This window comes from Melopsittacus undulatus, chromosome 3 (genome assembly GCF_012275295.1).
Source record: "Melopsittacus undulatus isolate bMelUnd1 chromosome 3, bMelUnd1.mat.Z, whole genome shotgun sequence".
NCBI lineage: Eukaryota > Metazoa > Chordata > Aves > Psittaciformes > Psittaculidae > Melopsittacus > Melopsittacus undulatus.
Window position 1 is genome coordinate 72499155 of NC_047529.1, and position 27954 is coordinate 72527108.

General features: G+C 38.6%; 1 protein-coding gene across 1 annotated transcript in view; it reads left to right on the forward strand.

Annotated features, from left to right (window-relative positions):
• The window catches only part of PDE7B (phosphodiesterase 7B), a 77948-nt gene that overhangs the window by 37873 nt on the left and 12121 nt on the right, over positions 1–27954 (forward strand). The window contains exons 2-7 of the mRNA XM_013130464.3: positions 5750–5833; positions 18885–19036; positions 20293–20356; positions 21898–21993; positions 23687–23787; positions 25217–25348. Of these exons, the coding sequence (XP_012985918.1) occupies positions 5750–5833; positions 18885–19036; positions 20293–20356; positions 21898–21993; positions 23687–23787; positions 25217–25348 (629 nt within the window). The remainder of the gene's footprint in view (positions 1–5749; positions 5834–18884; positions 19037–20292; positions 20357–21897; positions 21994–23686; positions 23788–25216; positions 25349–27954) is intronic.

Below are 27954 nucleotides of genomic sequence, written 5' to 3' on the forward strand. Positions count from 1 at the left end.
TGGTGGGTACAGTCAGGCAGTGCTGCAAGCTTATGTTGTGCATAAGAACCACCATTCACTCCAAAATACAGTTTTGTAAGAAAGCAAAGGATGACTGAAATGCAACAGCTTCTGATCTGGAGATGGAATTTTCAGAGCTGAAATTCAAGTAATTGCTTGGTAAAAAAAAAATAATTCATTCATGGGGTAGGACCATTGCAGGGGAAATTAAATTATTTTCTGTGTAAAACTCCCCTCAAAAACAAATAATGGTTTGTACACCATCGTTTTATCCCCTTTTTGTAAAAAGGGAGTACCAACAGTTACCTTCCTTTGCAGAGCATTGTGGAATGAAACTACAAAACACATTGAATGAAATCACTACTCACTAGCTCCTTAGGACTGTTCTCAGAAATAATAGAACCATGCATCATACAGCACAGAAGACCTTGTTTGAGAATATTTACATGCTTGAAAATTTAGTGCTTACAAATAGACGAAGTGAGGTGACTGCCTCATTTTCTCCTGCTGGAAAGGAGAGTCATCCTGTCTCTGTAACCTCTTAACATCAGCCTCTCCACATCTGTTCAGAGGAAGTATTCACTGAAGATCTTATGCGCATGAGAAAATCTGCATAAAATGCTTTCTTGCAGACAAGAATTTACAGTTAACTTTTATAACACTAATACAACATAATGAAAATAATCCAAACAAGCACAAATCACCATGAACAAACATTTTAAAAATAATTCCAATAATTGTGCTACTTGGTTTTAACCTAACTTTTCATCTGAGTTTGGTAACTTTTACACAGCAACGCTTCCCTCTTTTGGAAAGCTTTCCACCAAAACCAGAATGTTTAAAACATTAGCAACTCATCTTCCTTCATCTCAGAAATTCCAAGCCTCTTCATAACTGAAGTAGTGAAGGAGCCAGGGACCACTGCAGTATGTGTCCTAAACCAGCTTAAGAATTATTTGGATGAAAATTGTAAAGCTTGAGAGGAATAAATAACTTGTAGCCTCTTGTGAATTTGCAGTGGTATTACTGGCTTATCACATGGAGCTGTGTAATAAATAAAATTAATAATTTGGTGGCTGGTCCTGACTTCTGCTGCATGAAGCTGCTCTGTTGTTTTGTCACAGCTATGGCCCTGTTTTCTCTTCTAATTTGTTGTGCTTGCTCAGTGAAATTGAATCCCACAAGTCTTGGAGAAGTTGTTTTCCTCGGTACAGATGGCTCTTGCTTCAAGACACAACAGGCAGCTAAGAGCTGCCTTTTTTTTTTAACCCTTCCTCCCATCTTGAAATCATGCTGAGGCTATGGCCACAGTAGTACCATGGTTCTTGCCCTGTATCTTGTTTTTCCTGTGTATAGGTTGTCATGCATGTCAGTCACAGCATGTGCCCCACAGGCTCCTATTACCTAATGTAGGTTGCTTTGGTTTGTTGGGTTTGGGTTTTTTGTCTGTTTTAACAAGGACAAAATAAAATCAAGAGCTTAGCGGCCCCTGGGATGTGTCACTGCTGGAAGCTCTCATGGCAAGTAGGCTCTGGCAGGGGTGCAGCCCTTCGTGCTTGTGGCTGCAAAATGTTCCAGCCTTGCATCTTCAGCCCAGAGAAGCAAAGGAGAACCTACCCTTGCCATTTCCCTTCACCCTGCTTGTTTCACTTAGGAACACAATGAGCTGTCAAAATTTCCTGCCCGGTTTCCACAGAATCCTTCCTTTCACTCCAAAAAGGATTATTATCTAAAACTGCTAATTGCCTAAATTGTCAGAACAATTGTTCAGCTTAATTTTAAGGTGGAGAGCAAGGAGATGTAAAGGTCTGGTGGCCTGATCAAGGTTGCCCTCAAAGTCCTCTGTCAAACCAAAAGTCTGGTGTGTTGCCATAAACAGCCCTTGCCTTTCAGAAATTAAAAGTCATGCGGTATGGTGTGCATCTGGTGCGATCCCTAGATTTATACTCTGTTGAGTGTACTTAGAGGTAATTAGAAGTAATAGGGAAGAATATAAATGTTCTCCAAGTAAAAGCCAAGAAAGCATGGAGGGCAGGTGTGGTTGATTTATCCCACCACTACTTCCTAACTAATCTTTTTCTAAAGATGTAGAAAGAGACTAGGTGGCACCTGGTGAAGGATTTTGAAATAACAGATTCATGAGGTAGAGCTACTTGATAACATCTTTGACTCATCAGAAACTTGCCTTCCCTGAGGGTAAAATTAATAATCCTTGAATATAAGGATTTTAGAGGCTTTTACTAAGGCAGTAGGGATGCAGATTTATTGTGTATATAGTTTCTCATAGTGCTAGAGACAGCAAAAAATGTTATTATCTGTAAAAAATGTGAAATAACACAAATAGCCAGTCAGAATCATCAGTAATTTTCTATGACATCAAGTTCCTTGGTTTTGCTGGTTTAGTAAAACTCATTCACATTTTCTTAGTTTGAAGAACATAGAGCTGGTAGCAAGTTTACCAGTCGTCATGCATTGTCCTTAACTATTTTAGTCCATTTTTTCTGTGTGTATAAAGCCCACACCATCAGCTGCTTGAACTGTTTTTATGTCCTCCTTTGGAATCATATTCTTCTCATCACCTAAATGGTTCTTTTCCCATTCTCCTCCTTATCAATGGTGAGCATTACTCCAGGTTGATTTTCCTTTTATGAAGTGGCTCTTTAGTGCCCTGATCATCTTCCTAGAGGTCCTTCTCTTCATTTTTTCCAGGAGAAATTCAGCTTTCTCAGAGGCAGTATTTCAGCTGAACTTACACCAAGTGCTTTGACTAATAGCATCGATACCTCCCTTACTTTCCCTCTGGAATTACTTTACCTGAATAATGTACATACCTATCCGAGTTGGCTAGTCTTTAGTTCTGTAGGAGACATCAGCAGTACCAGGAGAGGAAGATAGACTACCAGTAAAATGAAAGTGGAAGCTGCACATAGCCGCACATAGCTGCACTGGCCATAGAGCAGTTGAGGCAGAGAACGGGACAGCAACAGTGAACTTTATTTAAAATAGCTGTAGCTGCATATACCTGGTATCTCCAGCTTTGTCTCACTAGTGCTCTCCTAATTCTGTGTCAAGATCATCAACAAAAATGTTAAGACCATTCCCAGTGTTGGTCTTCTAAAGATCATGCAGAAACTGTTACCAACAAAGGTTTCCTTTCAATGTACCCCGTTATCTTCTTACAGTCTTTTCCCACTTCAGTTTTTGTGCTTATCTCTTTCTTGCCTTATATGTTTCATAAAGCCCTTATGATTGAAATGCACACTGTTGGTTTTTTTTGCTGTTGTCTAATCATTAGCTACTTTATTCGAGGTAAGTATCAAGTTTTATCTTGCATGATCTACTTTTGGTAAGCTCATACTGTTTTCCTCTGTTGCAGTTGTCTACCTATCTTTAGCCTTCTCTTCCTCAAAATTTGGGGCCATGCTATTAAGATCAGAGTTGGGCATTACCTTTATATGTAATTTTGTCTAATTTTGTTGTTTTGTAGTACTATGGTACTTTTCTTGATCTGATAGATACGTTAATTCGTGTCCAGAAAGAAAATCAATCTTTCCTGGTTTACAGTATTTTACATCTTGGGGGGAGGGGTGGGGTGGGTGTGTGTGCATGTCAGATTTTTGGAAGTTTGAATTTCTGTCTTTTCTGTAAAGGATCTGTTGATTTAGTCACAAGTGACATGTTGATCAGTGGGATTACTTGCAAGGGATTACTTGCATTTTCATGTTAATTCATTGGTGCATGCAGAAAAACAAAAGCCTTGATCAAAGCATGCTCTTGAATTTACACCCGTTCTTAATTTGCTGATGCTTGTATTAGTGACAGGCTCAAGCCTGTCTGATTTTTTTTTTAGTTTTTATAACACGTACCATATGCTTGCCATTCTTACTCTTTCTGATGAGTCAGCCAATCTGATGGTCTACCTGTGGCAGAGAGCAATGCTTTTAAGTCCAGGTGCTGCCTTATGAGCTCTGACTCATGGGTGCTGATGAATCTTGCTTCAGTGTTTTACAAACTCTCCAGCTATTTGCTCCACCCTTCTGCCCTTCAGCAGAAGGAGCGCGGGGGAATAGGTGTATATACCACCATTGCCACAAGTTGCACATGATTTTAAGCTGCTGATGAAGGTAGACCCATGCTATTACCATACCTTTGAACTTCAACAGCTGAAGAGCAGGCAGAGGTTTGCACCTCCTGCCCCTGCTATCAGGAGGGGTAAGTGGGGTCAACAGCAACTTGAGCTCTTTCAGACTGGCTCCTTAAAGCAAGCAGTTAGCAAGCAGGAGGGGAGTAGAGGGAACATATGTTCAAAGTAACAAAGCGAAAGTAAGGATGAGAGAAAATAAATTGATATTTATAATCAAAAGTGACAGTGTTTGAAATATTCTTAATTGGAGTGCACGCTTCTGTGTCTTTCGTACCTCTAAGGACCCCTAGAGGGCAAGGAAGTTTTTCTCCACCTCGAATATTTAACTTAATAGTTCTACTTGGCTTTCTTCCCTTAAACATAATTATAAGCACATTTTAAGTGAATGTTAGATAGAAAAAAAGAACAGCATCTAACTAGGTCGTTCTTTTGCACTGCAAGATGTTTTCTTGTTTTTAAACACAAGCAGCAAGAGTTAGCACTAGGAGCCAAATTCTTAAATTGTCTTTGTTTAGATTAGTCAGATGCTATATTCATGTCCCAGAGGAAGCAGAACTGAAGCTAACTAATAATTCGTAATTTTATTTCAAATTTTGAAAGTCTTACAGTGTGAGCTGTGTGAGGAAGTGCAGTGGGTATGTTTTCAACACTATGGCCCATGTTTCTGTAAAGGAGTAACTGGTATTGTGAAGAACTAGAGTACTCTAATCTGAACCTACAGAATCTTATTTTAGAAATTTTAGTATTTTGGTTTTGTTATTTGCCTGTAAAAAAATTATTACATTATAGTACAAGATATTTAAGGTTATGAAAATATAAAAATTACATCTGCTTCCCACTACTTCCTGTCTACTTGGAGAGAGATTTTTTAACTCTTACTATCCTGAGCAGCATTTTTCTTCTGAAACCAGTTTTGCCTACTTCATCAATATTACATGTTAATTCGGGGAATAATCAATGTGAATTACGTGGTGATAGTCTTAGTATTATGTTGTCTTTTTATCATATTTAAATATAAATCCTAAAGGACTGGAGTAGTGCTTATCTGAAAACATCAGGTTTCACTTACATAAAGAAGCCTTGGTGTTTGAGACGGCTGATGTTTTCCAGAGTGCTCAAAGAGGAGAAAGTAAAACAAATATAAACAGTCAAACAAGCACAAAGAAAACACCACCTTAAAAATATTCATATTTTGGTTTTGAATTTTCTCATCAACTCATGATTTTGAGATCAGCCCCACAGCTTTGGAAGTCAGTTGTGCAGTGAGACTTTTGTGAGTAATGCCATGACAGTCAGAATCCAACTGATCTTGTCTAGGTGTATAACCAGACCTCTGTGCTACTCCTGCATGTCTACTTACTGGGCAAGAAGCTGTGAAATAAGATAAAAGTGGGGAGGGGTGTTGTGCTTTTGTTCTGGTAAGAGGATCAGCTATACTGCTTTACCCAATTACCCAGGGATGTCATGGAGATGATTTTTTGGACCTTAGTTTTCCCACTGGAGGAGCATAACGTCATAACTTTGAATAGAAAATAGATCTAGATCTAAACAGCAGAGAAAGGCAGCTGCCCCTTCTAATGTCTCTGGGGATTTTGTGTTTTGCAGGAGATGCACGGGTGAGAGGTCAGACAGGGGTTCTCTCCGAGCGCCGTGGCTCCTACCCGTTTATAGACTTCCGTCTTTTTAACAGTAAGTGCAACCCTTCCTTCAGCTCTATATTAAAAATAAAGTAAAATAACTCTATTGAAAGTATATGAACCAAAGTATCTCATCTCATAAATATCTGTAGTTCAGCTGTCTTCACATAGTCAGCATTAATAATTCTATTATTCCCACTCAATGTTTGACTGTAAAATGTTTTGGTTGTACGAATACTGTCCATAATGCTGAGTCTGTCAAGTAAATGAAGTGGTGCCATGGGGTTTGCTGGGGGAACATGGGGTGCATCAGAATTAAAAAGATAAATCTCTGCGTTCCTTAGCCTCTAAGCCAACAGTTGGAACAGATTTATGTAAGTCTGTTATCCGGTCATATAGAATTGGCACAGAAGGGGAGCATGTGACAGCACTGACCAGTGGTTTACAATAACATTAATTTTTCCAACAATTAGAACCCAATCCAAAGCCCCATGGAGTCTTCTCATTGACGTCAATGGATTTTGGGTCAGGCCAGCAGTGAACATCTGTTAAAAATAATCTTAACCTCATTTTGATTGAAGTTATTTTGCCACTGTTGTAAATAAAGGAGGGCAAATCTAAAAGGGGGAAAAAAAATTGGGATCCTGTTGTTTGGGGTTGTTTTCACCTGATAGGCTTTTTATGCTGATGCAGAGCCATTAGCCAGTGTGTAAACAGTAAATGAAAGAAAAACCAGAGAACACTTAGACTTGGGCCCTGTCACATTCAGGGTGGATGCTGTGTTAACTGCAGTGTTCAGGGAGCTGTCAGTGTGTCCTTGTGTACTTCACAAACTGCTCCATGTAACATTTGAAACAAAATTTATTCACTGTCTTCATCAAAACAGACTGAAGGTCCCACAGTTTGTTTAGTGATGACACTTTTAAGCTTCTAGTCATTATGCTTTTCATTAAGAAGCAGTTGCTAAGGCAAAGTTTTACGTCTCCTGTTTGTGACTGCTTGTAACTTGCCTGAGTGCCTGAAGAAGGAGAAAGGAGGTAGCTGGCAGGGAGGGAGGAAGAAGCCCAGCTGCAAAGGGCTGGGAGTCAGGAGAAAAGAGGTGCTAATATGAAGGGGAGGTCTTGGGATCTGACAAAGGCAATAACATACTGGTTTGAGTGGAGCTCTAATTTAGTCCTGGCTTGCAACGAAAAATTTGAAAAAAAAAACCCATCTGGTTTAGGCTAGTTGGAAATATTACTGTTGATGCCCTTATAAAGACTGAGAGAAAATAAATCACTTCTTTTCGGTCGTGAAGTGGATGTGAATATATATTCCCAATTAAGTGTGACTAATAATTACCTTTTTATCTTGTACACATACACGATACTTAACAATTCTCATCGTATGCTCTTTCCTCTTCCTGGTTAAAGAAACCAAAAACTTGTCAGATCTTTTCTCTGGCGGTAGGGCTTTCACTTTTACCCCTCTAGATGAATCCTGCTGGCTTCTGGGAAGTGCTGGTGCTGTCCGTGGGCTGTCTAGGGAGAGATCCATGGGAAGGAACATACTGTGAATGCTCAGACTTTGATCATACAAGGAGCAGGGCAGTCCTCATAACCCATCTCCTGTAACTGCTGAACTTAAAAGCAATGCCTCCCACAGCATGTGTGTCTGATCCCATGGATGTGAGGTGCCCTGGAGACCTCTGGCATTCTTTCTTTTTACTGCTTTTCTGTAATCTGAAGGAAGTCCCTATGGGTGATCGTGGTCTCTGTGTAAGGAAAAGCAGTGATTTGGATTTTGGATTTCCCATTGTTTTTACGGTTTTGTTTATTTACTGTTTTCTGTCTAGGGAGTGGTATAGGCTTCATTTTTTTAGTGCAAACTGAAGTGAGATTTCTAGGCATTTAACTGCTAATTTTGTAGATGGCAAGTGCACTGGGCTTGGCTCACTCGGTGACCTACAGATAAATGAAGATTCTGTGTGTCAGAACACAGATATGTGTTTTTCCAATAAGTAAATAGATGTATATGAACAAATAATATAAAAGCCTATCTGTCTAATTCTTTTCTGTTGTACATACCATATAAGCAGCAAAAAAAACATAGTGCTGCACATCCTATTAAAAAGAAACATACATAAATGTCACTACTGCACACATTTTTGGACAGTGCATAACTAACACAGTAATATTTTGGCACCACGCTGTATTTGTTTGGGGCAATAGCTGACAGGCAGCAAGTGCATACTGAAAGCTGTTACAGTAAGAGATGGATGAGGCACAGAATATTTTATGGTAAATATCCTCAGAAGTTATAAAGCAATGCAGCATAAACATTACTCCACTTCTCACTAATTCACAAAAACTGAGCTTAAATAGTGATTGTTCCTTATTCCAAATAACAGTACCACCCTTGTTTTAAAGTAAGGGAAAACACTGAAGCTCATTCTTTAACAGAGCTGACATTCATTTTGAAAACTGACATTTAAAAAAACTGAGGACATTGCTATTTAATGTCAGACTAAAGGTTACTTCAGTGTAACTTTTTTAACTTAGTTACAGACTGGTGGATTTCAGTCAAATTGGTGAATTCTTACCTACTCTGGCTATTAAGGGTTAACACTGAGTAGACCATATCTTTTGTTTTTTCTGGAGGCCTGCAGTAAAGTCACTATGTAACTTAAGACACCCTTAAGTCTTTTTGGATAGGAAAACTTCCTGCACTCTGAAAATGGGATCTTCTGTAGCTCTAATCAAAGCCAACTGGATTAATGTTGACTTCTTGCTGTTTGAGTTAATGTCTGTGATGCCATCTACACATTCCTCTGGTGCCTCTCTGCAATATATAGAAAGTTAGTGAGTGTTACTTCACCTTGTCAGTTCCAGTCTTTCAGGGCAGCGAGGATTTTGCAGGATCCTGCCTGGAGGAGATGCAAGGCTTTAGCATCTTCCTCTTTTCTCTGCCCAGCTGTAAACTTTCCTTGAGGCATAGTTGCAGTGGTGGTTTTTGGGACTCTAAAGATGACTCTGGAATACAAAACTGAACGTAAAATATCCCTGTGTCACCAAGAACTCCTCAGTTCTGCATTACAAGGAATATATTTACCTTAGCCTCTTGAGTCAGGCCCTGCAACTTGTGGAGACCTGCATGACCAACCAGATACTTGTTTGTGCTGATGTTTTTGAGCCAGAAGCTTGAGAGAAAGCTATGCAGCAGCTTCTCTCCCCAGGGAAGCTTCAGCAGCCGATGCTTGTTAGCTAGCCTGGTGTGAAGACCTTGCAGGAGGCAAGCCAACCATCTCTTTTTCCATCTGTCATAGTAAGACAGGGGACCACCTGCACCTGGTGGCCACAGATATACCCCAGGAAAGTAAAAACAAAAAGCTGGACATGGCAGACTTGAGGCTCCATGTTCAGTAGGGTGCTTATAGACAAATATTCAGACTTTGCAAACTCCTAAAGTAGAAGATACAAGTTTTGCAGAGCCCTGTATGTTTATAGGAAAATGGGGAGTGGGTTTTCTCTTCATACAGATAACACATTCCTCAAAATGGGAGCAGTAGAAGAAAAGAAGGCTTAGTGCTCAGAACCTACTTTCCACAAGGAGTAATGGGAAGTAATAGACAAGTGTTAGGTGCCATCAAGTTGGTGAGTACAATCTATAAACGATGCAAGATTAATTCCAAACCAAACATCACAAATTTTAGGAAAGTTTGACTCTGAACTCAGTAGCTTGTAACTGTACCCAAAGCAGGTTGAAATTAATGGTGGCAGTTTGTTGGCACTTCTGCATTTCTATGAATTAAATGAGCCTTTTTGTGCTCTCAGGACAGAAAAGGATTTACACTGAATATTTGCAGGGTAATAATTAAGCATTTGAGACATTTCTGCAGTGAAAATTAACTTGATCCAATTTTCCTTTTAGCAAAGCATAGTTTGGGTTTGAGAAATAAAGGACTGTAGGCAGCAGTAATTTAGTTCTCTGATTGACAGAGTTGCTCAGTGAGTCATTGAACCAGATCCCACCAGTGACTAATACGCATTTGTTAAAATAGTATCTCATGATGAGTTCTGCTGGTGACTGTTACAGTATGTTTCTTCATTGCATCAACCAAAAGTTTGAGGGAATTCCTTGTGATAAATCTAGAATTGTAGGTGAGCATACAGCTGTAACCAAGAAGACCTCACCCTGCTCCAGTTACGTTAGATACTTTGTTGTATTGCCAGGTGAAATTAAGTAGGATAACAAAGTAACATAATTCATATCTGAGATGAGTAATTTTTTATTTACAAATTTACTTGTCAAGCTTTAATTCAGAAGACAAGGAGATTCTTAAGACTTCAATGGTGTTTCTCCCATCTTGTATATATTAAGCTTCTTGCTGGATTGAATTTTTGCATGCAAATTACAAAATTATTAGCCTCTAATTGACTGTATTTATTTTTTTCTTCTGTGGAGTAATATAATTAAAATCTTTTTACTTGCATCTTTAACTTTCCAGAAAAATCCCTCAGTAGGGGCACTTTGATTTTGCCACAGTATAGACATATGATTGCTTCATTATCTTCTACCCACTTGTTTTCAGTAAGCCATTCACATTAGACCAGTATCTGATAGAAATCACTTCTCTGTATATTGATGCAGGAGGGATAACAAGGAAAGGGAAAGAATGTAGTATGTGACCTGCAAAATGGAGTCTTTCTACCAAAATGGAGTTTCCCAAGGAGATTTATGTTTCCTTACACCTTCCACAAGAGGAACATACAGTGGGATCTGAAAATATCTAAAAGGTCAAAGCATATCTGTAAACACTCAAAAGGTAATCTGTATATTACATAGGAACTTGATATTGTCATGAAGGCAGAAATTGAGTCCAAAACAACAGCACCTGCTTTAAGCTGCGATTAGTAAATTAAGTTAGTATAGATTATATACTTCTAGTACCAGATGGTGATAAAAAATGGTATTAGGTAGGTACCATTCAGTCTCTGTCCTTGATTTGCTGTTTGAGTCAAGCAAAATAGTCTGGTTTTCAGTTTCCTTCAAATAAAGTGATGCTTAGCAGACATATGATGAATTAGGTACTATAGAAATGAAAAGTGCTGTCAGGGTTAGTAAGGGAAGATATGAACTCACGAAAAAGTCTCCATCTCAACCAAAGTCTGTGGACATTTGTATCTGTGGTTTTGCCTGTCTACAGAAGGGTCCATTTGCAAAATATACATTCATTTTTGGTTTTGGATTTTGAACACTCCAGGGCTTTCAGGTAGGGCCCATCTCCAGGGAAAATAAAACCTAACCACAGCCACCAACCCCAAACTGAACCATCAAGTAACCTGAACCCAAATGAGCGAGGTTAAAAAGAGTTTGGTTAACTGTCTTGTTTTGTTGCCTTTGGCTAGAAAAAGAAGTGGGAGTGAGAGATGCCTTTTTAGATATTTCTGACCCAGGTTAAATTAGGACACTAAGAGTCTTGTGAGGAAGTTTCAAGGGCTGATTGGATTACTTGGATCCCAAGACAGCCTGTGGAGATGAGTCCAAAGTTCCAGATGGTTATTAAATTAGGAAGGGAGAGATCTTACGAGGTCTGCATCATTTCTACATAATACCTCCCTTAGTTCCTCAAGGATAAGCACGTCCAAAACATACTCATCAACATCCTGAAGACACATGGGTGTCTTAATCTGGTTAGCTTGTGTCTGCTTTGAATGGGAAGAACATTTCCAGAACTGCAGTCAGTGTATGGGCCTTGCTTTCAATTACCTATTCAAGGAAGAGGAATTGGGATTCTTTTAATACTGTTTCAGCACAAAGATTGTTCTGTTTTCTAGTAACACTATATTCAGAAATTCTTCCTGTGACTGGAAGCTTGGTTCCCCGTTTTCATCAAGTAACAGATTTATTTTTTTTGTCGTTTGAGGTGTTGTTTGCATTGTTAAGTGTTTTTAAGAGTTGTTAACTGCAAAATTTTAATAACCAGGTAGATTGAAAAGTATATTCTATTTCATGCCATTCATGCTCCTTGCTTAACTTTTACACTACATTTGTAGAAAATCAAAGCCAGAATGTAAAACTGATTGATGCGTGTGCCCTCATATGCTAAGAAAATGCAGTACTTTAGGTTATCAATGCTTCAGGAGAACTCATGAGAGCAAACAAAAAACTAGATATGGATCACAGACAAAGTCTTAGTGTGTGAAGACTACACATTGTCATAACTGACCTGATTATACAGGTTTGTGACTTACTTTTTTTAATACAGATTTGGGATTCAGTTCAACTGAGAATGTCTCTTTAAAAGTTTCCAAATGATGCGTGACCCATTCTGCCACCCCACCTTCTTCTTCCTGATTAGAAAAGGGAAAGGGTGTACTGGAGATAACACTGAGGATGCTTTCCAAATGACCAGAGGAAAAGAAAGAACAAGGAGAAAGGATCATTAAGATGATAAATGAAAGTTTCGTTTGCTGTTATTACAGGTTACGCTGCTTTTTCTCAAGGGGAGTGAAGGAGGGGGGGATGTACCATTTCCTGTTGGAGAAACTATAATCAGCTATAGAACATTTGCAGTTTTAGGAAAAAAACCATCCTGGCTGTGCTACCGTATGAAGAGTGAAGTGGCAAAATGGAGGTTCATATTGAAATTATAATAACTTTGTGGCAAAATAGAATACAACATGCCATTTCCCAAGAACTTGTAGGAGGCTTAATAAAAGAGGCCAAGATGTTTGTTTGCATAAAGATGATTGATGACCCCAATAAAGGCTGCAAATCATGAAGAGAAACACATCTAAATTCATCTTAAATTTTTATTTAATCTATTCTTCTTCCTGTTATTAATATTCAGTTACCTAACTGGTCATTGAAACCCTAGTTTCTCCCTAGTTCATGTAATGAGATAATTCAGTATATAAGTGGGATAACCTGCATGATCCTTAAGTTCTGTAGTCTCTTTCAAACAGTATCAAAAGGAATATATATTGGGACTGGGGGAGAAACTACAGAGCTGGTGTTCTTCAATATGCCAACAATTGTGCAGGAACTTTATGATTTGGAAACTCAGCTGTTACAAGCACCATCATCTCAAGTGACATTCAGAGAAAAGGAAACCCCACAGCAAGGTGACCCAGAAAGCTGGTGTCCCAGAATCTCTCACATTTCATTAACTATATTAGCCAAAGAAGTATTTGAGCACCTCTTCTGTAAACAGAGCTCTGCACTGATTTTCATGCACTTGTGCAGGTGATTGAAGAATGAACTCTTGACTTGAAGTGGAAAATTTTAAAGATCTTTTGTTTTACTCCTAATTTTCTACTTTTCTCTGATGTGTTCAGAGCGCCCCTCTTTCTCACAGCCTTGTCTTAATTGAAAAAATATGTTTACCCATTTAAAGAGAAATAATACAGTTGCAGCCCATATGGGCAATGGAGCTAACAGAAAGCAGTTGATCTCCCACACTGGATTTTATCAGAAGTCAAGGAACAAATCATGTTTTGACGTTAAAGAAGCAAGTAAAACCAAAATGTTTATAACACAGACTTTTTCGATTCCCATATAGTTTGAGGAAGTCTCATGAGGATTTCTACATCTACAAGATTTCATTCAGTACAACACCTGTTTATCTGTAGATATGACATAGTGCAAGTTGTTCATCTCTTGTCTTCTTCATTGCGATGACCAGTGTATATCATATGATAAAAGTAACACAATCTTACTATTTTTTGATCAAACTTGTACAGCAGTTTCTCACAGAAGCCACAGATAATTAAGAAGTACAACTGGGATATTCATCTTCTTGATCCTTCTACACTAGTGTTGTGGTTTAACTAGACTGAAAGCTTTCAAGTGACAATACTTTTACATAGGTTTCTGGTGCTTTGTGCTTTTTCTCAGGCCCTGCTTCAAAACTGCAATGTTTCCTTTCCAAATGGTTTTTGTACTGCAAGGTACAAGGTAACAGGAAAGCCTAGACAGTGCAGAGAGAAGAGGTTATCTGTTCTTCTGGTTTACCAGCTCTTTCTCCAAAATTCAAATTTGAAATACTCAGTTTGGAATTAATTTTCAGGTCACCTATAGTAGTTCAGTTATCCCTACTCATGCTGTTGTTGTCTTTTGGATAATATGACAAATCCATATGGTAAAAAGATATTAAGAAGGCACAGCAGTTTTATTCTACCGTCAGTGCTATGCACTCTTCTTCATAAGGAAAGGTTAGCAACCAAGTCACACTATGAGTATGCCAAACAGGACTTCAGTAAAGGTGATCTAAATGCCTGGCATGATTTGACACACAAAAATTGGACAAAAACCCGTTATTCCTCGTAAGCCACGTACATGCCTCTTGGGCTTTCAGATAAAAGCATTCTGATCAGTTATCAAGGCAGGAACCACTGCAGGAAATTACTCTGTAATGTATAGGACTTGAGACAAATTGTTTCCCACAGTCCTTGTTCTCTGCAGACTGTCTGGACAGTAGATTGCAGGACTGATCCTCTCACCTTGTCTTCCAGATATTCCAGCACTTTTCTACTAATCCTGCCTGACTCTTCAGGCATACAGTTGTAGAGCAGCAGCTGAGTACGGTATGTCTTGGCATCCTTGGAACAGGGAAAAGAATGTTACGAACCATATGAGTCAAAGGCAGGTGCTGGAGGAACTGATTTCTTCTTCATCCTTTTGTAAAGAAGAGGAAAAACATTTTCTGCTTCTGAATTGGTTGGCTTTTGAAAATTAATAAACCTGTTGTTATCCACTCAGCTGCTGGATGACCTGTTTTTATTGTACTCTGATGTGCAGTAAAATGAAAAAAGGTGATACTGTGAAGGAAAACTCAAAGCCTTATTTGAATGCATAACCAAGTTTGTTTACTTTGAAAGAACAATAACAATGTAATGAATGTCTGCTGCAGTGTTAAGTACATCCTTGTCAAAATTTGATTTATGTGATCGTTTCTGGATGTTAACTCAACCATTGTTAACATAACCTCCGTCATTTTATATTCATACTGCCTGTGGGCATGCACTAGTGCAGCACTGCAAAAGAAATCTGAAAGAAAACTGGTAGCACTCCTAGTGCAGGAAACCTATTTCCCTGAAATAACAGATTTTGGGGTATAGTGTGCCATAGATCATGCTAAGGTGAGCAGATTTGTGTAACTGGAGGAACTTTGTAAGGAGAGAGAAAGCAACCATTGATTCCTGTAGCTTATTAACCTCTTGAGGGCCATGTGCCATATCCAGACATCATCCATGGCCTCACAGTATGTATATGTGTATCAAATCACCTAAAGAAAAATGCAACCACTTTTGCTGCCTGCTAAAACACACCAGAAGATATGCTGTGAGCTCAGGCTGCCTTGTGTGTCTGGAGGCAGAAGTTAAACTTTGTGAGGAATGCTTACACAGATGCTTCTGTAAATGTGTATTTAATTCATACAATATGTGTGTGTATTTCATATAATAAGTTTGTTCAGTATACAAAGAAGGGTTTCTCCAACCGCTGTGCTAGGCAGTAACTCTGCAGGATATGAGAATGGGCATCTTTGAAAAGATAAAGATTATGCTTCTTTAGGTAAACAAAAAAAAACAGAAGTTGCCACAATGATTAAAGATAAACACAGTTCTGAAGGGAAGTTTTATGCCTATAAGCAAAAGACATTTTTGTTTGTCTTTTATGTTCATTTCAAAATTGAACATAATTACTCTTTCCCATTTGAGCCTTGCAACTTGTGTTCTTTAGATAATACAGCATAAGTTATAGTACCCAAAATTCCATAGCACAAGTTCAAGTGATATCTGCAGTGATACTTTTCTTCATTTACTTGTCATACAATTTAACCTAATCAGAAGTAGCTATCAATAATTCTTTATGTTTCAAAGTCACTGTATGACTTACATCAGGTGTTGTCATTGACGTTTTGTATTTACAATTGAAATTGAAATTTACAGTTGTCAGTAAGGAAGTGGTGTGTTCAGTGTATTACTGTAAGTCACACATAAACCCTTAATTTCATCTTAAAAATGCATCTTGAGTTGGTGTCAGCTGGTGGATCACATATTAGGAATGGCTCTTGGCTGCTGGGAGATTCAGGTGTGACTACTGAGCTGAGGACAGAGTTTGAGCATGCATTTTTAGCTGCTTCACCTTTTGCTCTTCTTTTTAACTATTCTTTTTCTCTCAACTTCATATGGCTGTACTTTTATTTTGTGTTTAACACTGATTTTGGGAGGGAAAAGAGAAAATGCTGATGAGATTATAATAGTCTGGGGTGTGTTGTGCTCAGCGGGGGCAGTTTTATGCAAGACACCATCATAATAAGGTTCATTATTGTGGATGTCATAATAATCTATTATGAGTCATAGCAATCATCTGACAAATCCTGTGATTCATAGACAAATTAATTATTACTGAAATGACCCAAAGGATTCAATTTTAACATGATACCCTTTAAGTCAACATCCAGAGTTTGCATGTGGATAGTCTGCTGTGCAGGATTTGGGCTGTTCTGCCAGGAGCCCTGTATTGAAAATATGTCTCCTACCATTCTTTATCAGTATAATGACCTTCCCTTATGAATGAAAATACAGAACAGAAAATACAGAAAAAAAAATTACTGTGAATAAACTTTTTGCATTATATATTGTAATGCAGTGCTCAACTGAAGCAAGTCATGTTTCAGAGGCACTGTCTGCCAATGATTAGGGTTGAGACCCATGACAACCTTATGGAGCACTGTGACGAAGAAGTGGCAACAATTTTGATGGTCCAGTTCAGAAAATACGTTTCAAAATAAGCAAGCATTTATTTCAACCTGATGTGTTTGTGGTTCGGTAAGCATTTGTGCTACTGAAATAGTCTGGTAATCAAAAGGATAAAATGACCACTTCTTCATAATCCAACACACAGCTGTGTGCTGGGACTCGGGCCAAACTTTCACCTTCAGATCACCCCACAGCAATGCTTACATGTGAGTTTTAAAGAGCGTTTAGGGGAATGTAGCCCTCTGTCTTTAACTGAAAAAAGCCCCAAATATTAACTTAGATAAAAATCAGTTGGAGCAGCTGTTCATTTTTAATGTACAAAAGGGAAGTTTTCCATACTTTAAAATTTAAACTTGTTACCTGAAAGTAGTGATGGTTTGGGGGCAAAGATGGAATTAGGAAAATTGGAAAGTCAAGAAACAGCTGACACAAGTTTAAAAAGTTAATTCATTTTAAGAGTGTTTTGTTATCCAGGAATCAAGCTGAATGCTAGCAATCTCTTAGCAGCACTATATAAATGAAATGTGAAAACAAGCCTACCAGTTCCTCAACATGATGCTGTCACTGAGTAACTGTTAGCACCTATGTTAGTTACTCCTTCAATGGGCCATGAAATTGTTCCAGCTTTTAAAATGTGTGAGAGAATTAAGGCAGGTGCTGGCACATCATAAATGAAACTCTAACCTTCAGGCTGGTACAGTAGTGACATTGTTACCGTTTGGATTCTTGAAAACACATGGCTTGTCAAGCTGCAATAAAATTATTTTGTGCTTCTACATTATTAAAACTCAGTGGCGTCTTTGGGCTGCCCACGAAAGGTGTGAGACTTACAGGCGTAAGAAAATACATTAATTATTGATACTTGATATGTACTTTTTTTGTTGTTGTTACTGAGTTTGTGTTGCTCGGTAGCTGTTGTATTACCTAAGGAAGAGATTTGCTACAGAAGGTGCTCACATCTGCTGTTGGAGAACTCAAATACTGATCCAAAAAAACCTTTAATGACTTCTCTGAAAAATCTCTCAGAATAATAATACTCATAAAACCAGCATACAAAGTCGAGCGTGATTTCACAGCAGAACAAAGGCTCATCATTTTTTCATTAAAGGGAACAGCAGAATATAAGGAGTCATCTGAAGTCTGTGGGTGTTTTTCCTGAGCTCTTAAACCTTTCTTTAAACCTAAAATCCAGCGAATTGCTATGCAGCTTCTTACCTCAAGCAATCATTACTGTTCTCTCAAAGGAGCGCTTAATCTTCAGTTTCTTACAAGGTTCCTCTTACAGATAAAACTGTGTTGAATCCTACTACCTTCAAACAACTGTTCAGTCTCTGTCCTTCCATTTTCCAAAACTTGTACCAGACTGTGAAATGTAAACATCACAACTGTATGTGAGGTTCTGTTAAAAGTTCAGATTAAATTATCTAAATTTATTGTCATTTTTAGGAAACCTGCATATTTTTCTTACTAACAGTAAGGTTATTTAATTACTTTAATTACTGATTTAATCACTGTATAAAAACTGCCTTTGTTTTCGTGCCACATTTAGCCCTATATAAAAATCTCTTAATACAGCATTAGGGAATTAGAATTGTCCTCATACTGAGTGAAAAGAACATACTCTCTTGTGTAATCAGAAATGCGTGTATTGCCTGAATATGCTTGCTTTCCTAATTGTAGAACTAAAATATTTGCTTCTCTTATAATTTGCCTTTATATGTAGGAAGGACACCAGACAATACAACAGAATTATTAACCTATTCTTGCTTCTTTCTCTCCCTTTTCTCATTTTCCAAAAGTGGGTCTTATATCCGTGCTTTTAAACTGTATTTTGGCATCCCTTCTGGTGTCACTTTTTTGATTTTATATTGAAGATCACCTTGTATGCTAGCACTATGCAATTTTAATATGTTCCAGTGATAGTCCTGTGAGGTGGCAAGCTAATGCTATTTTCAGTTGTGTAGCTAGGGAACAGAAGCACAGAAGAGTAGGAGCAGCTTTTCCGTACCTGACTCTACGTAGTCATTTAGGCTCCCTGTAGACAGCTGGAGTTAGGTGATATATCACCCCCCAGTGACATAGCCTAGATCACATTAGAGTCCATGGCAGGCAGTGTACTGAATTCAGATCTTCCAGGGCCCACTTTATTACTTTTTTTATTGGAACATATATCCTTTCTGAAATAAACATGTATATTATGCTGAAATACAGGGATTTGAATACTGCTTCATGTAGATCGGCAAGAGGCATGAACTTTTTTGCTATTTTAAAGTTTTTGCTATTTCTCCCATTAAATAATTGAGAATGTCATCCTTCATCTTGGGTTTTCATGGGTTTGGTACTGCTTGCTTTTTGCAGATTCTACACTTTCAGGGGAAATCGGCACCAAGAAAAAAGTTAAAAGACTGTTAAGTTTCCAGAGGTACTTCCATGCATCCCGGTTACTGCGTGGAATTGTACCACAAGCCTCTCTGTACCTACTGGATGAGGACTACCTTGGGCAAGCAAGGGTAAGACAGGTTTCCACATCTCCATTTCTCCAGAGAGTGTTGGGTTTGTTTCAGTCTTCAGATAAACAAATGTATGGCTGATCTTTCTTAAATGACCCATATTACTTGCCTGCCTCACAGCAGACTGTCAATTCCTCATTTACAGTTACAGCTTTAAAGGCTTCATCTCAAAGCAACAAGAAAGTGTCTAAATGTATTCAGCATTTTCATATTCTGTCAACTGAAATTATAATCTGGATTTATTAAAGGGTGAAGGATCCCTGGCTAAGTTACCAATTTAAGTAGGGGCAGCCTTGACACAGGATTTAGTTTATCCACTTGAAACAAGACAACTGTCTCTCAGCTGGTATGGAGTAGCTATTAGGCAACCCAGTATAGCTCACCATAATGGCAAAGACTAGGAAACAAGGAACATTCACTGTAAAGAACTTCACAATAATCAAAATAATGTTCTCTTATTTTGCAGCTTTCATACTTGCTTTGGATGGTATTTCTAACAAAACTCGGACAATTGATGGCATTGGGATTGTGAGCCTAGGCAATTCTTACTCTCTGCAAGAGAAGATTACATGTCAGGTGTTAAAAAGTACTTAAGAATCCAGAACTGGTTTGAATATAGATTAAGCTATGGGAGTGAAGACACATTTCATTCACACATACGCTATTGTAGGTCATACAGTTAGTCCAGACTCATTCTCTTGACTGAGCTGATGTAGCTGTAAAAACACTGTATATGGTGATAATGATAGATTCTTATGCATGGCTGAGTGGGCTTCACAGAAGCACTTTATCTTAGTTTATAAAAGCTATTCCTCTGTATTGGTTTGTTTAGCAAAATGTAATTCATATTCACTGTGAGAGCTAAGATTATGTTTTACTGTAATAAAAACCTAAGAGAATTTGTACTGAATTGATTTGGGGACACGAAAGAACAAGAAAAAAGTTGTGCAGTAAAAGGGAATATTTTCATAGCATTTTGGTTTATATTATTCCATGCTTAAGCTCCATTTAGAAGGTGTTTTTAGTGTCAAGTTCAAAACCTCCTCAGTTAGAAGTGCAAATGATACAGGTTTTTATGCAGTAGAGGTAAACTTGGTTCCTGATGCCTGATATTTCAAATACGTCTCTCTAGCTTTCCCAAACAAAACTTGAAAGCAGCAGCAATCAGTCCTATGATTGATGAATGCAGAATAATAATTTAAATCTGCTTTACAGTTTGCCATACCAGTCATTTGCTTTTTCATTTTTTTTTGTAGCATATGCTGTCCAAAGTGGGAATGTGGGATTTTGACATTTTCTTGTTTGACCGCCTGACAAATGGTAAGTAATTTTCAAAAATGTTTTCTTTTAGCATCTCTCACATATGACTGTTCTAAAAATCCCTAATTAATTAATTTCTAAACATTTACGATTTAGATTACTGAAGAGAAATTACACACAATCAACTTCAGTTCATATCCTTTAACATTTTCAGGCTTTTCCTGAACAATAGGGTAATGTTTAGAGTGTGGTTTTGTATGTATCTGATCTCCTGCATTTGTTAAGGTCTCCTTTTCAAGGAGGTGTTTCAGTTTCCTTACCTGGGAAAGTCCAAAAGTACTTTAAATATACCTGTTGAATACATTGGTCAACAACTCCAGATGTCCCTAATCAGTCAATTTCTATCAACATGAAATACCTTCAACTGAAGATACCCTGGCTTCTATTCAGCAGCAAAAAATTAGGAAATTCGTTAAGAAAGTAAAAATCTGTGAAATGTTTTGTCTAAATATATGCCTGTAACACCACACACCCCCTGATGTCTAGGCAATACCTCTTGATCAGGCAACTGATTGAAGAGGCTACGATCACACATTTCTCCTTTCTGTATTGCTCTTAGGAAGGAGATTTCTCATTCCTCACCCCCAGTCTAATTAGGTTTGGAAGGGGCAGAAAGTGTAGAAAAAGGTTGGTTTAGAGGGTAATTCAACTGAGGGATTGACAGTGAAGAATTGGTGGGACTGCAAATGGCAAGGGAAGCAAAAGCATAATTCTTCAAAATTACCTTTCTGCACCCCTGTTCAGTACTTCAGGCCAAGTAAGCTTCCATGTCCTCTTCGTACATCTATTTATTTTCTTTCCTGAGTTACATTAAATAAGAAAAGACTCCCTTCAAACATTGTTTTTATGTTTTATGTTTTGGTTGGTTTGGGTGGTTTTTTCTAACTTTTCTGGAAGCATTGCTGCTGACTTTTGCAGTGCAAACTTTTTTAAATACCCTGTGTATGTATAGTTGAGCATATAATACTACTTAGGCACAATTTTGCTAGTGCCCCTAGTACTGGGTTCACAATAAGGACAGAGTTAATGCTACAGTGGAACTGGAGACCATAACTGCTGCATCCTCCTGTCTGCATCATCCTTATGAGATGCAGTTGTAACTGAGCTACAAACTGCTGATTTCTCAGTAATCAATTATTAAAATATAGCAAACTGAAGTGGCAGAAAAGGCGTTCTCCTTTCTGTGATTTCTGGAGGTAGACCTTGCTTAGGAGGGTGATGTGGTCTCAAGCCTGTCAGAAGTTTTCCAGTTAAAACCATGTTAGTTTGCCTTCTGCGTCAAGTTGAAACAGCAAATGTGACTTTATGGCATCTAGAGACAAGAATGGCACTCCACCACTACAGCCATACCCTTAAATCTTGTTTATATACAGGGGTAATTTATATAAGATACTTTTGAATAGCTTTATAGTGACACTTTTGAGTGTGTTATCACTAAGATGGTAGGAGCTGGCTAATAGGAAATTACCAAGGTTTTTAGTCTTGCTTGTTTTGTAGCTACATATTAAGGGAATCTAACAGCTGTTCCTTTCTGCTTTTAGGAAACAGTCTTGTAACACTGCTTTGTCACCTCTTCAATGTGCATGGACTTATTCACCATTTCCAGTTAGATATGGTTACATTACACAGGTTTTTAGGTAAGTGCTCACCTCAAAGCCATCTTTAAATGCAGTTTACAGCTGAAGTAGGGCATCAAAGAAGGCACTGGCTTGATCTCCATATCTGTGTAAAATCGTTATGTTGCTGCAAATGTTTCCATAAAACATTTGTGTGATATATATGAATACACGATTTACAGGCACTCAGGTACATGGTTCAGTATTTATTAACTCAATAGAGGGACTTCAAAAGGCTCTGCATTGGGCTGAAGCATCCCAGTACCACAGTTGCATTGGTGTTTTAAAAGAAATGTATGCCATGCAGAGATGTGGCCAGCCAAGCAGGCCCACACAGACAGACAGATACAGCAGAACCTACCCGTGCACAGTATAATTGTGGTGCAGTGTAATTATGTTAGTGACTAATAGACCACTGAGACCCAGGGCAGTTAAAAGCTTATGTGCAAAATTTAACAAATTATATCAAGCTGTCTGCACTGAATAGTGTTGATGAAAGCCCCTGCTGCTGTTACTGCCAACCGAAACATTAGCCCCATGCTGTCAGTGAACCAAAAGAAGAAATTGGCCAAAATCAATTACATTTTGCATCATGTTTTGAATGCAGCTGAATGCCGGTTTGCTAGGCTGTGAGGTGGAGTTTCCAAGGCAGGGTCTCTTCTTTAAAACTGCCTAATTGTCACTTTTGGAAAGCATTCCTTCGGTGTGGAGACAGACAGAATCTCCCTGCTGTTTGTCACTCCTGTGGGCAGCCATGAAGTGGACACTCAGATAATTAAAGCTAGTGGTACTCAGGGTTTAAAGGATTACCCACCGTAACTTCAGATGCCTGTGGAGCTGGAAACAAACTGAAGGTTAGGACTTTCTTTGGCATTCCCCATGCTGGTGATGAGTGCCATGGGAAATTTGCCCATTACCTTTCTCTTTGATTAATCTGATAGTGTATAGGAGAGTGCTTTGGGCAAGACCACCTGCAGCTTCCAGTGTTCATGTGCTCTTGCCCTAAGACCACCTAATGGTGCAGGTACTGTCTTGAGGAACATATGAGTCTGAAGCACACACCTGGATGATTTTCTGTACAAGTGAAAGCTGAGAGTTAAAAGATTGGTGCTTCTGGTCCAGCTGGACTAGTTCCAGCACTGCAAACCAAAATATGAGTGAGTGGTGTTTTAAAATGAACACATAGATGTGACTAAAATTATCACAGGATTTTGCTCCGAATACTCCAAAGCTGTGTCTTTTGATTCTCTGCCTGGAGGATGTAGGAATGCCTTTGACTGTAGTTAGTCACTCAAATAACAAATGATGCCAGGATATCAGGGCCTCACCTCCTGCTGCTGTAAAATAGGTGGTACTGCCTTAATGACATATTACTCCCTTATGACACCAACCTAAATAATTACACTCCGTTGTGGATGAATTTGCCTCTCTTCCTTATTTATTTTACTCCTGAATGAGAGCCTTCACTAAGGTAAGAAAGAGTTGATTTATTAACTAGACCCGCTATATCCCCTTGGGCCTCACAAATCCTTTCATTCATTTTTTCTCTAAAGGTATCCCAATAAGAGCACCAGTCTAAGTAAGCTACAGCTATTTGAAGAAACTCCTTAGGCAGTTGACTGCAAAACCTCAAATTGTACTTTAAATCCAGTTCCCACTTGTGGCCGTGGTATGCAGAGACAAAAGGATCTTTGTTTTCTGTTTTGGTTCTCAGTTATGGTTCAAGAAGATTACCATAGTCAAAACCCGTACCACAATGCTGTCCATGCTGCTGATGTCACCCAAGCTATGCACTGCTATCTGAGGGAGCCCAAGGTAATGACAGCTTTTCACACTTAATGTTGCTTTCAGATAATTCTCAATTTTTTTTTCCCCAGGATTGAAAAAAAAATATAAATGCAGCTGGTTTTATATAGCAGAAAATGTTTGTGGGCTTGAAGTCAATAACCAATCAATAGCAGAGTCAGCTACAGACTGCAGACATTTCAAACAAGATACTAGTCACTTCACTCTGCAGGTGATGTATCAAACTGATGCCAAATGAGCTGCAATGACCATGTGTACCAGCCCCCCAACCCAGCCCCAGTGGCTGCAGTCCTTCCATCAGAGCCAGCAGAAGTCAATGTATGCCCACGCCTCAGGACATAAGCCTCTCACATGACCAGAAAAGGGGACAGCAGTCCTTTCAACTGGGTCTGTTGCAAGGGTATCCTCTGCATGAGTGAATGGCAGCTTTAGCAGGCTCTCACAACATGAGGATGTGACATTGCTTTATGTGTTACTGGAAGGCACTATAATACTGTAACGCTAAGCCACAGTATAATATAGCTAATCTTTCCTGGCTTAACTTAAGTAAAAGGAAGTTCTCCTAGAATTAGCAAATTTTTAGGCCAGAATATAGCAATGGTAAGTGAGAACAGGAGCAGGCTCCAGCTTTCTCATATTTTCATCCCCTATGAGATCTGCAAGTGCCTTCTGTTAAGAAGTGTGAAGGACAGCCAACATCCAGAATACCACACTGCTTTTCATTTCTCACCTCAGAATGCTGTACTCTGTACAGACTCAGGCTGGTAATAACTACATCACCATGAGAAACAGAAAATGCCAAGGCTTCTTTTTTTTAATTCCTCCCTAATGATAACAAAATTTTCTTCTGAATGATAAGTGAAGAAGAAAAAAATCTGTGCAGGTTTTCAAATGTGAATGTCTGCAGCTAAAAAATTAAATTATGTTCCAGTAAAGTACTTATATTTGAACTGAAGTTGCTAAAAGCCAAGTTTGAAATTTCAAAAGTTTACAAACTCTGCATTTTACAACACAGTGCTGCACTAGAAAAATGAAGCCTTATGTATTGTTGGTATTACTAAACACTGTGTGAAACAGAGCTCTTAACATGTATGCTAATGTACACCAATCTGCTAGAATACTTACTTTATTAAACTGAAGCTTTTAACTATGCTCAAGCACTTCTGTAACGACAGTCCCTGTAATGCCATGAATGATGAGGAGATAAGAAAAACTGTAATAAAATGTGAGTAATATAGTCTGATATCTTTATAGATGTTTGTTGAACAGTCACCTTTAAAATGTTGTTCACAAAATTTATTAAATATTTGACATTTGTGTACAAAAGCCTACAAAACTGAGCAATTCCATTATGTCAGCTGATTGGTTTATTTGCCAAAAGGGAAAAAAAAGGTATTTGCTGTTCATGTTCTTGTTATGATTAATATGTGTGATTCAGCTTGCCAGCTTCCTCACCCCATTGGACATCATGCTCGGACTGCTGGCTGCTGCAGCCCATGACGTGGATCACCCAGGGGTCAACCAACCCTTTCTGATTAAAACTAAACACCACCTTGCCAGCCTGTACCAGGTAAAACTGCTCATCAAGTTGATAATATGTAAAACTACGTCAAGGAGAGTCTAAGCAATTTGCAGTGAACTTCAATGCCAAAATCTGGTGGCAGCGGGATGTTGATCAAATCAACCTGCAATTCAGAACCTGGAAAATTTCAGTGAAGTTCCTCACTGGGTGTCCTTCTTAACAGCAGAGCTGATACACATGATAAGGAAGGTGGAAATACAGATTTTGTTGAGGATGTTTAAGCCAAGTTGGTTGCCTAGGTTATTTCTGCTGTGGATCATCTGGAGTAAGGGACTGTGGTTAAGAGATTAAAAATCATAGTGAGACAATTTGTATTTCTTCTTCCTTCAGTGAGCAAGTAAGCAGCAGGCATGTTCTAAATTGGCGTTGCATCAAAAGAAACTTGCTTCATGTGGTTCTAGTAAAATTAAACACTTAATGAGTACTGCAATTAAAAAAAAGAAAAGAAAAAAGTAGAGGAAACCAAAGGAAAAATTGTAGCTATTGACACTAATGTGCCTAGAGATACAAAGAAGGGACTTAAAAACAGACACCAAGTCACACCACAGGCTGTCTAGACCATTAACCTGTTTCTAACAGCAGTCAGTAAAAGATCTCAGAGAGAAACATAGGCCTGGGATAAATGTAGATTGGCCCTTCACCTGGTATATATCCTCCCAGCTCTGGCAAACATGGGTAGAAGACTTCCTGAAACAAAAACAAATGCCCTCTTTCTCAGTAACTACCAAGGAACCCATCCTGCCCTGATTTTTGTGGTCCTTTTTGAGTATATTTGTAGTTTTGTCCTACGGCAATCACTGTAGCTCTGGATTTTATCCACAGCTGTCCTATGTGTATGATCTTTGCATGCATGTATACATTACTATGTATGCACATCTCTGTTCTATATGTTATACTTACATATATGTGCTGGAGCAACACCATAAATCGTTTTGGTTGTACTGATTGTAATTCGTAGTTAATAAGTGGAGGTGGTATTGATTTCTAGCCTTTGGAAGAGTCAGCTTCATCCTTTGTAACAGGGTGTCAGAAACAGTATCCCAGGTTAAGATGAATAACTGAAGATTTGCTAATAGTTATGTATCTTTTTACACATACTTAGGACATTGAGAGTTTGCTGTGATGTGCTTACTGCTTGAAGAGATTCTCTCTTGTTTTTCCCTACTCAAGCAACGTTTGGGTTTTTCCGTAAGAAATGCAGCTATCCTGCCATGGGATAAGGGAATAGGCTGTACAATGGGAGCCCCAGACAGGGCACAGTGGTTCTTAGACACTTAGACTCGTCACAGGCTGATGGAGGTTATGAATTCATACCCACATATGTCTGGTGTGTTTTGCTTCAGCCTTTTGTAAGTGTCAGGCCAGCTGAGTGGGGAGGGAGAAAAGCCAGGGACTAAGCCAGGGGACTTTGGCAAGGTTATGTTAAGGGTCCTTGGAAGAGGAGTGGGTAGAGCCATTTTACAAAACCTGTGGTCCTCTGCAAATGTATACAACTCCTCTCAAATTCATAGTGGGAAACAATAATATATGATTAGGATGAAAATTCAGACTATTGTGAAAGAAATGTAGCTAAAATATTAGTATCTTGGAAAGGTAGTTTCTGCTCAGCTAACTGGGCTTGAATATACTTTCAAATGTTGGTTAGAAAGGCACTGACAATACAGAAAATGCAATCTTTCAACAGCAAATGTGACTGATAAGTATCCTATTTAGGGACATTCAGTGGTAAGTTTGACTTACTTTATCTGAAATTGATCCCAGATTGTTTCTGAAGATTTTAGTAGTATGCAGTAAATGGATGCCAGTACAAATAACAATGCTGGAAAAAGTTTAGCTGAAAATGTTTCCAGTCAAAAATCTAGATTCAGTGAATAGTCTTGAAAACAATAAGGTATATTCTTCTCAATATTAGTGCTGTAACATGTGCTTGAAACAGAAACAAAAAAGTTCTAGTATTTTTGGTTTTTAAGTAGCAGAGCCACAGAAGTGCTGGGACTAATCAGAAAAATGATCAAACAAAAGTAAGTTTAAACATGGCTGGCAGACTTCTTTCACTGAAACAGTAGTAACTGAGGCTAAGGGTTATCTGTTTATGTTGTCTCTTTGCATGTGATTGTTTGTACATTTAAATTAGAACTTTACATTTACTTCTGGGAAGAAAGGTTTTGCAAAACGAGGTGTCATGGTTTAAGCCCAGCTGGTAACTCAGCACCACGCAGCCTCTCACTCAACCCCTCCTTGTCCCCCCACCACCAGGCAGGATGGGGAGGAGAATCGAAGGAATATAAACCCCACAGGTTGAGATAAGAACAGTCCAATAACTAAAGTATAATATAAAACTACTACTACTACTAATAATAATAGTAATAATGGAAGTAACAAGGGGAGAGAATATGAAACTAAAAAGGGAAGGGAAAAGAAAACAATAAACACAAGTGATGCACAATACAATTGCACACCAGCCGCTGACGGATACCCAGCCCAACCTGAGCAGCACTCTGAGGCTTAAGGATACCTCCCCCCAGTTTATATCTGGGCATGACATGCTGTGGTATGCAATACCCCTTTGGCTAGTTTGGGGCAGGTGTCCTGTT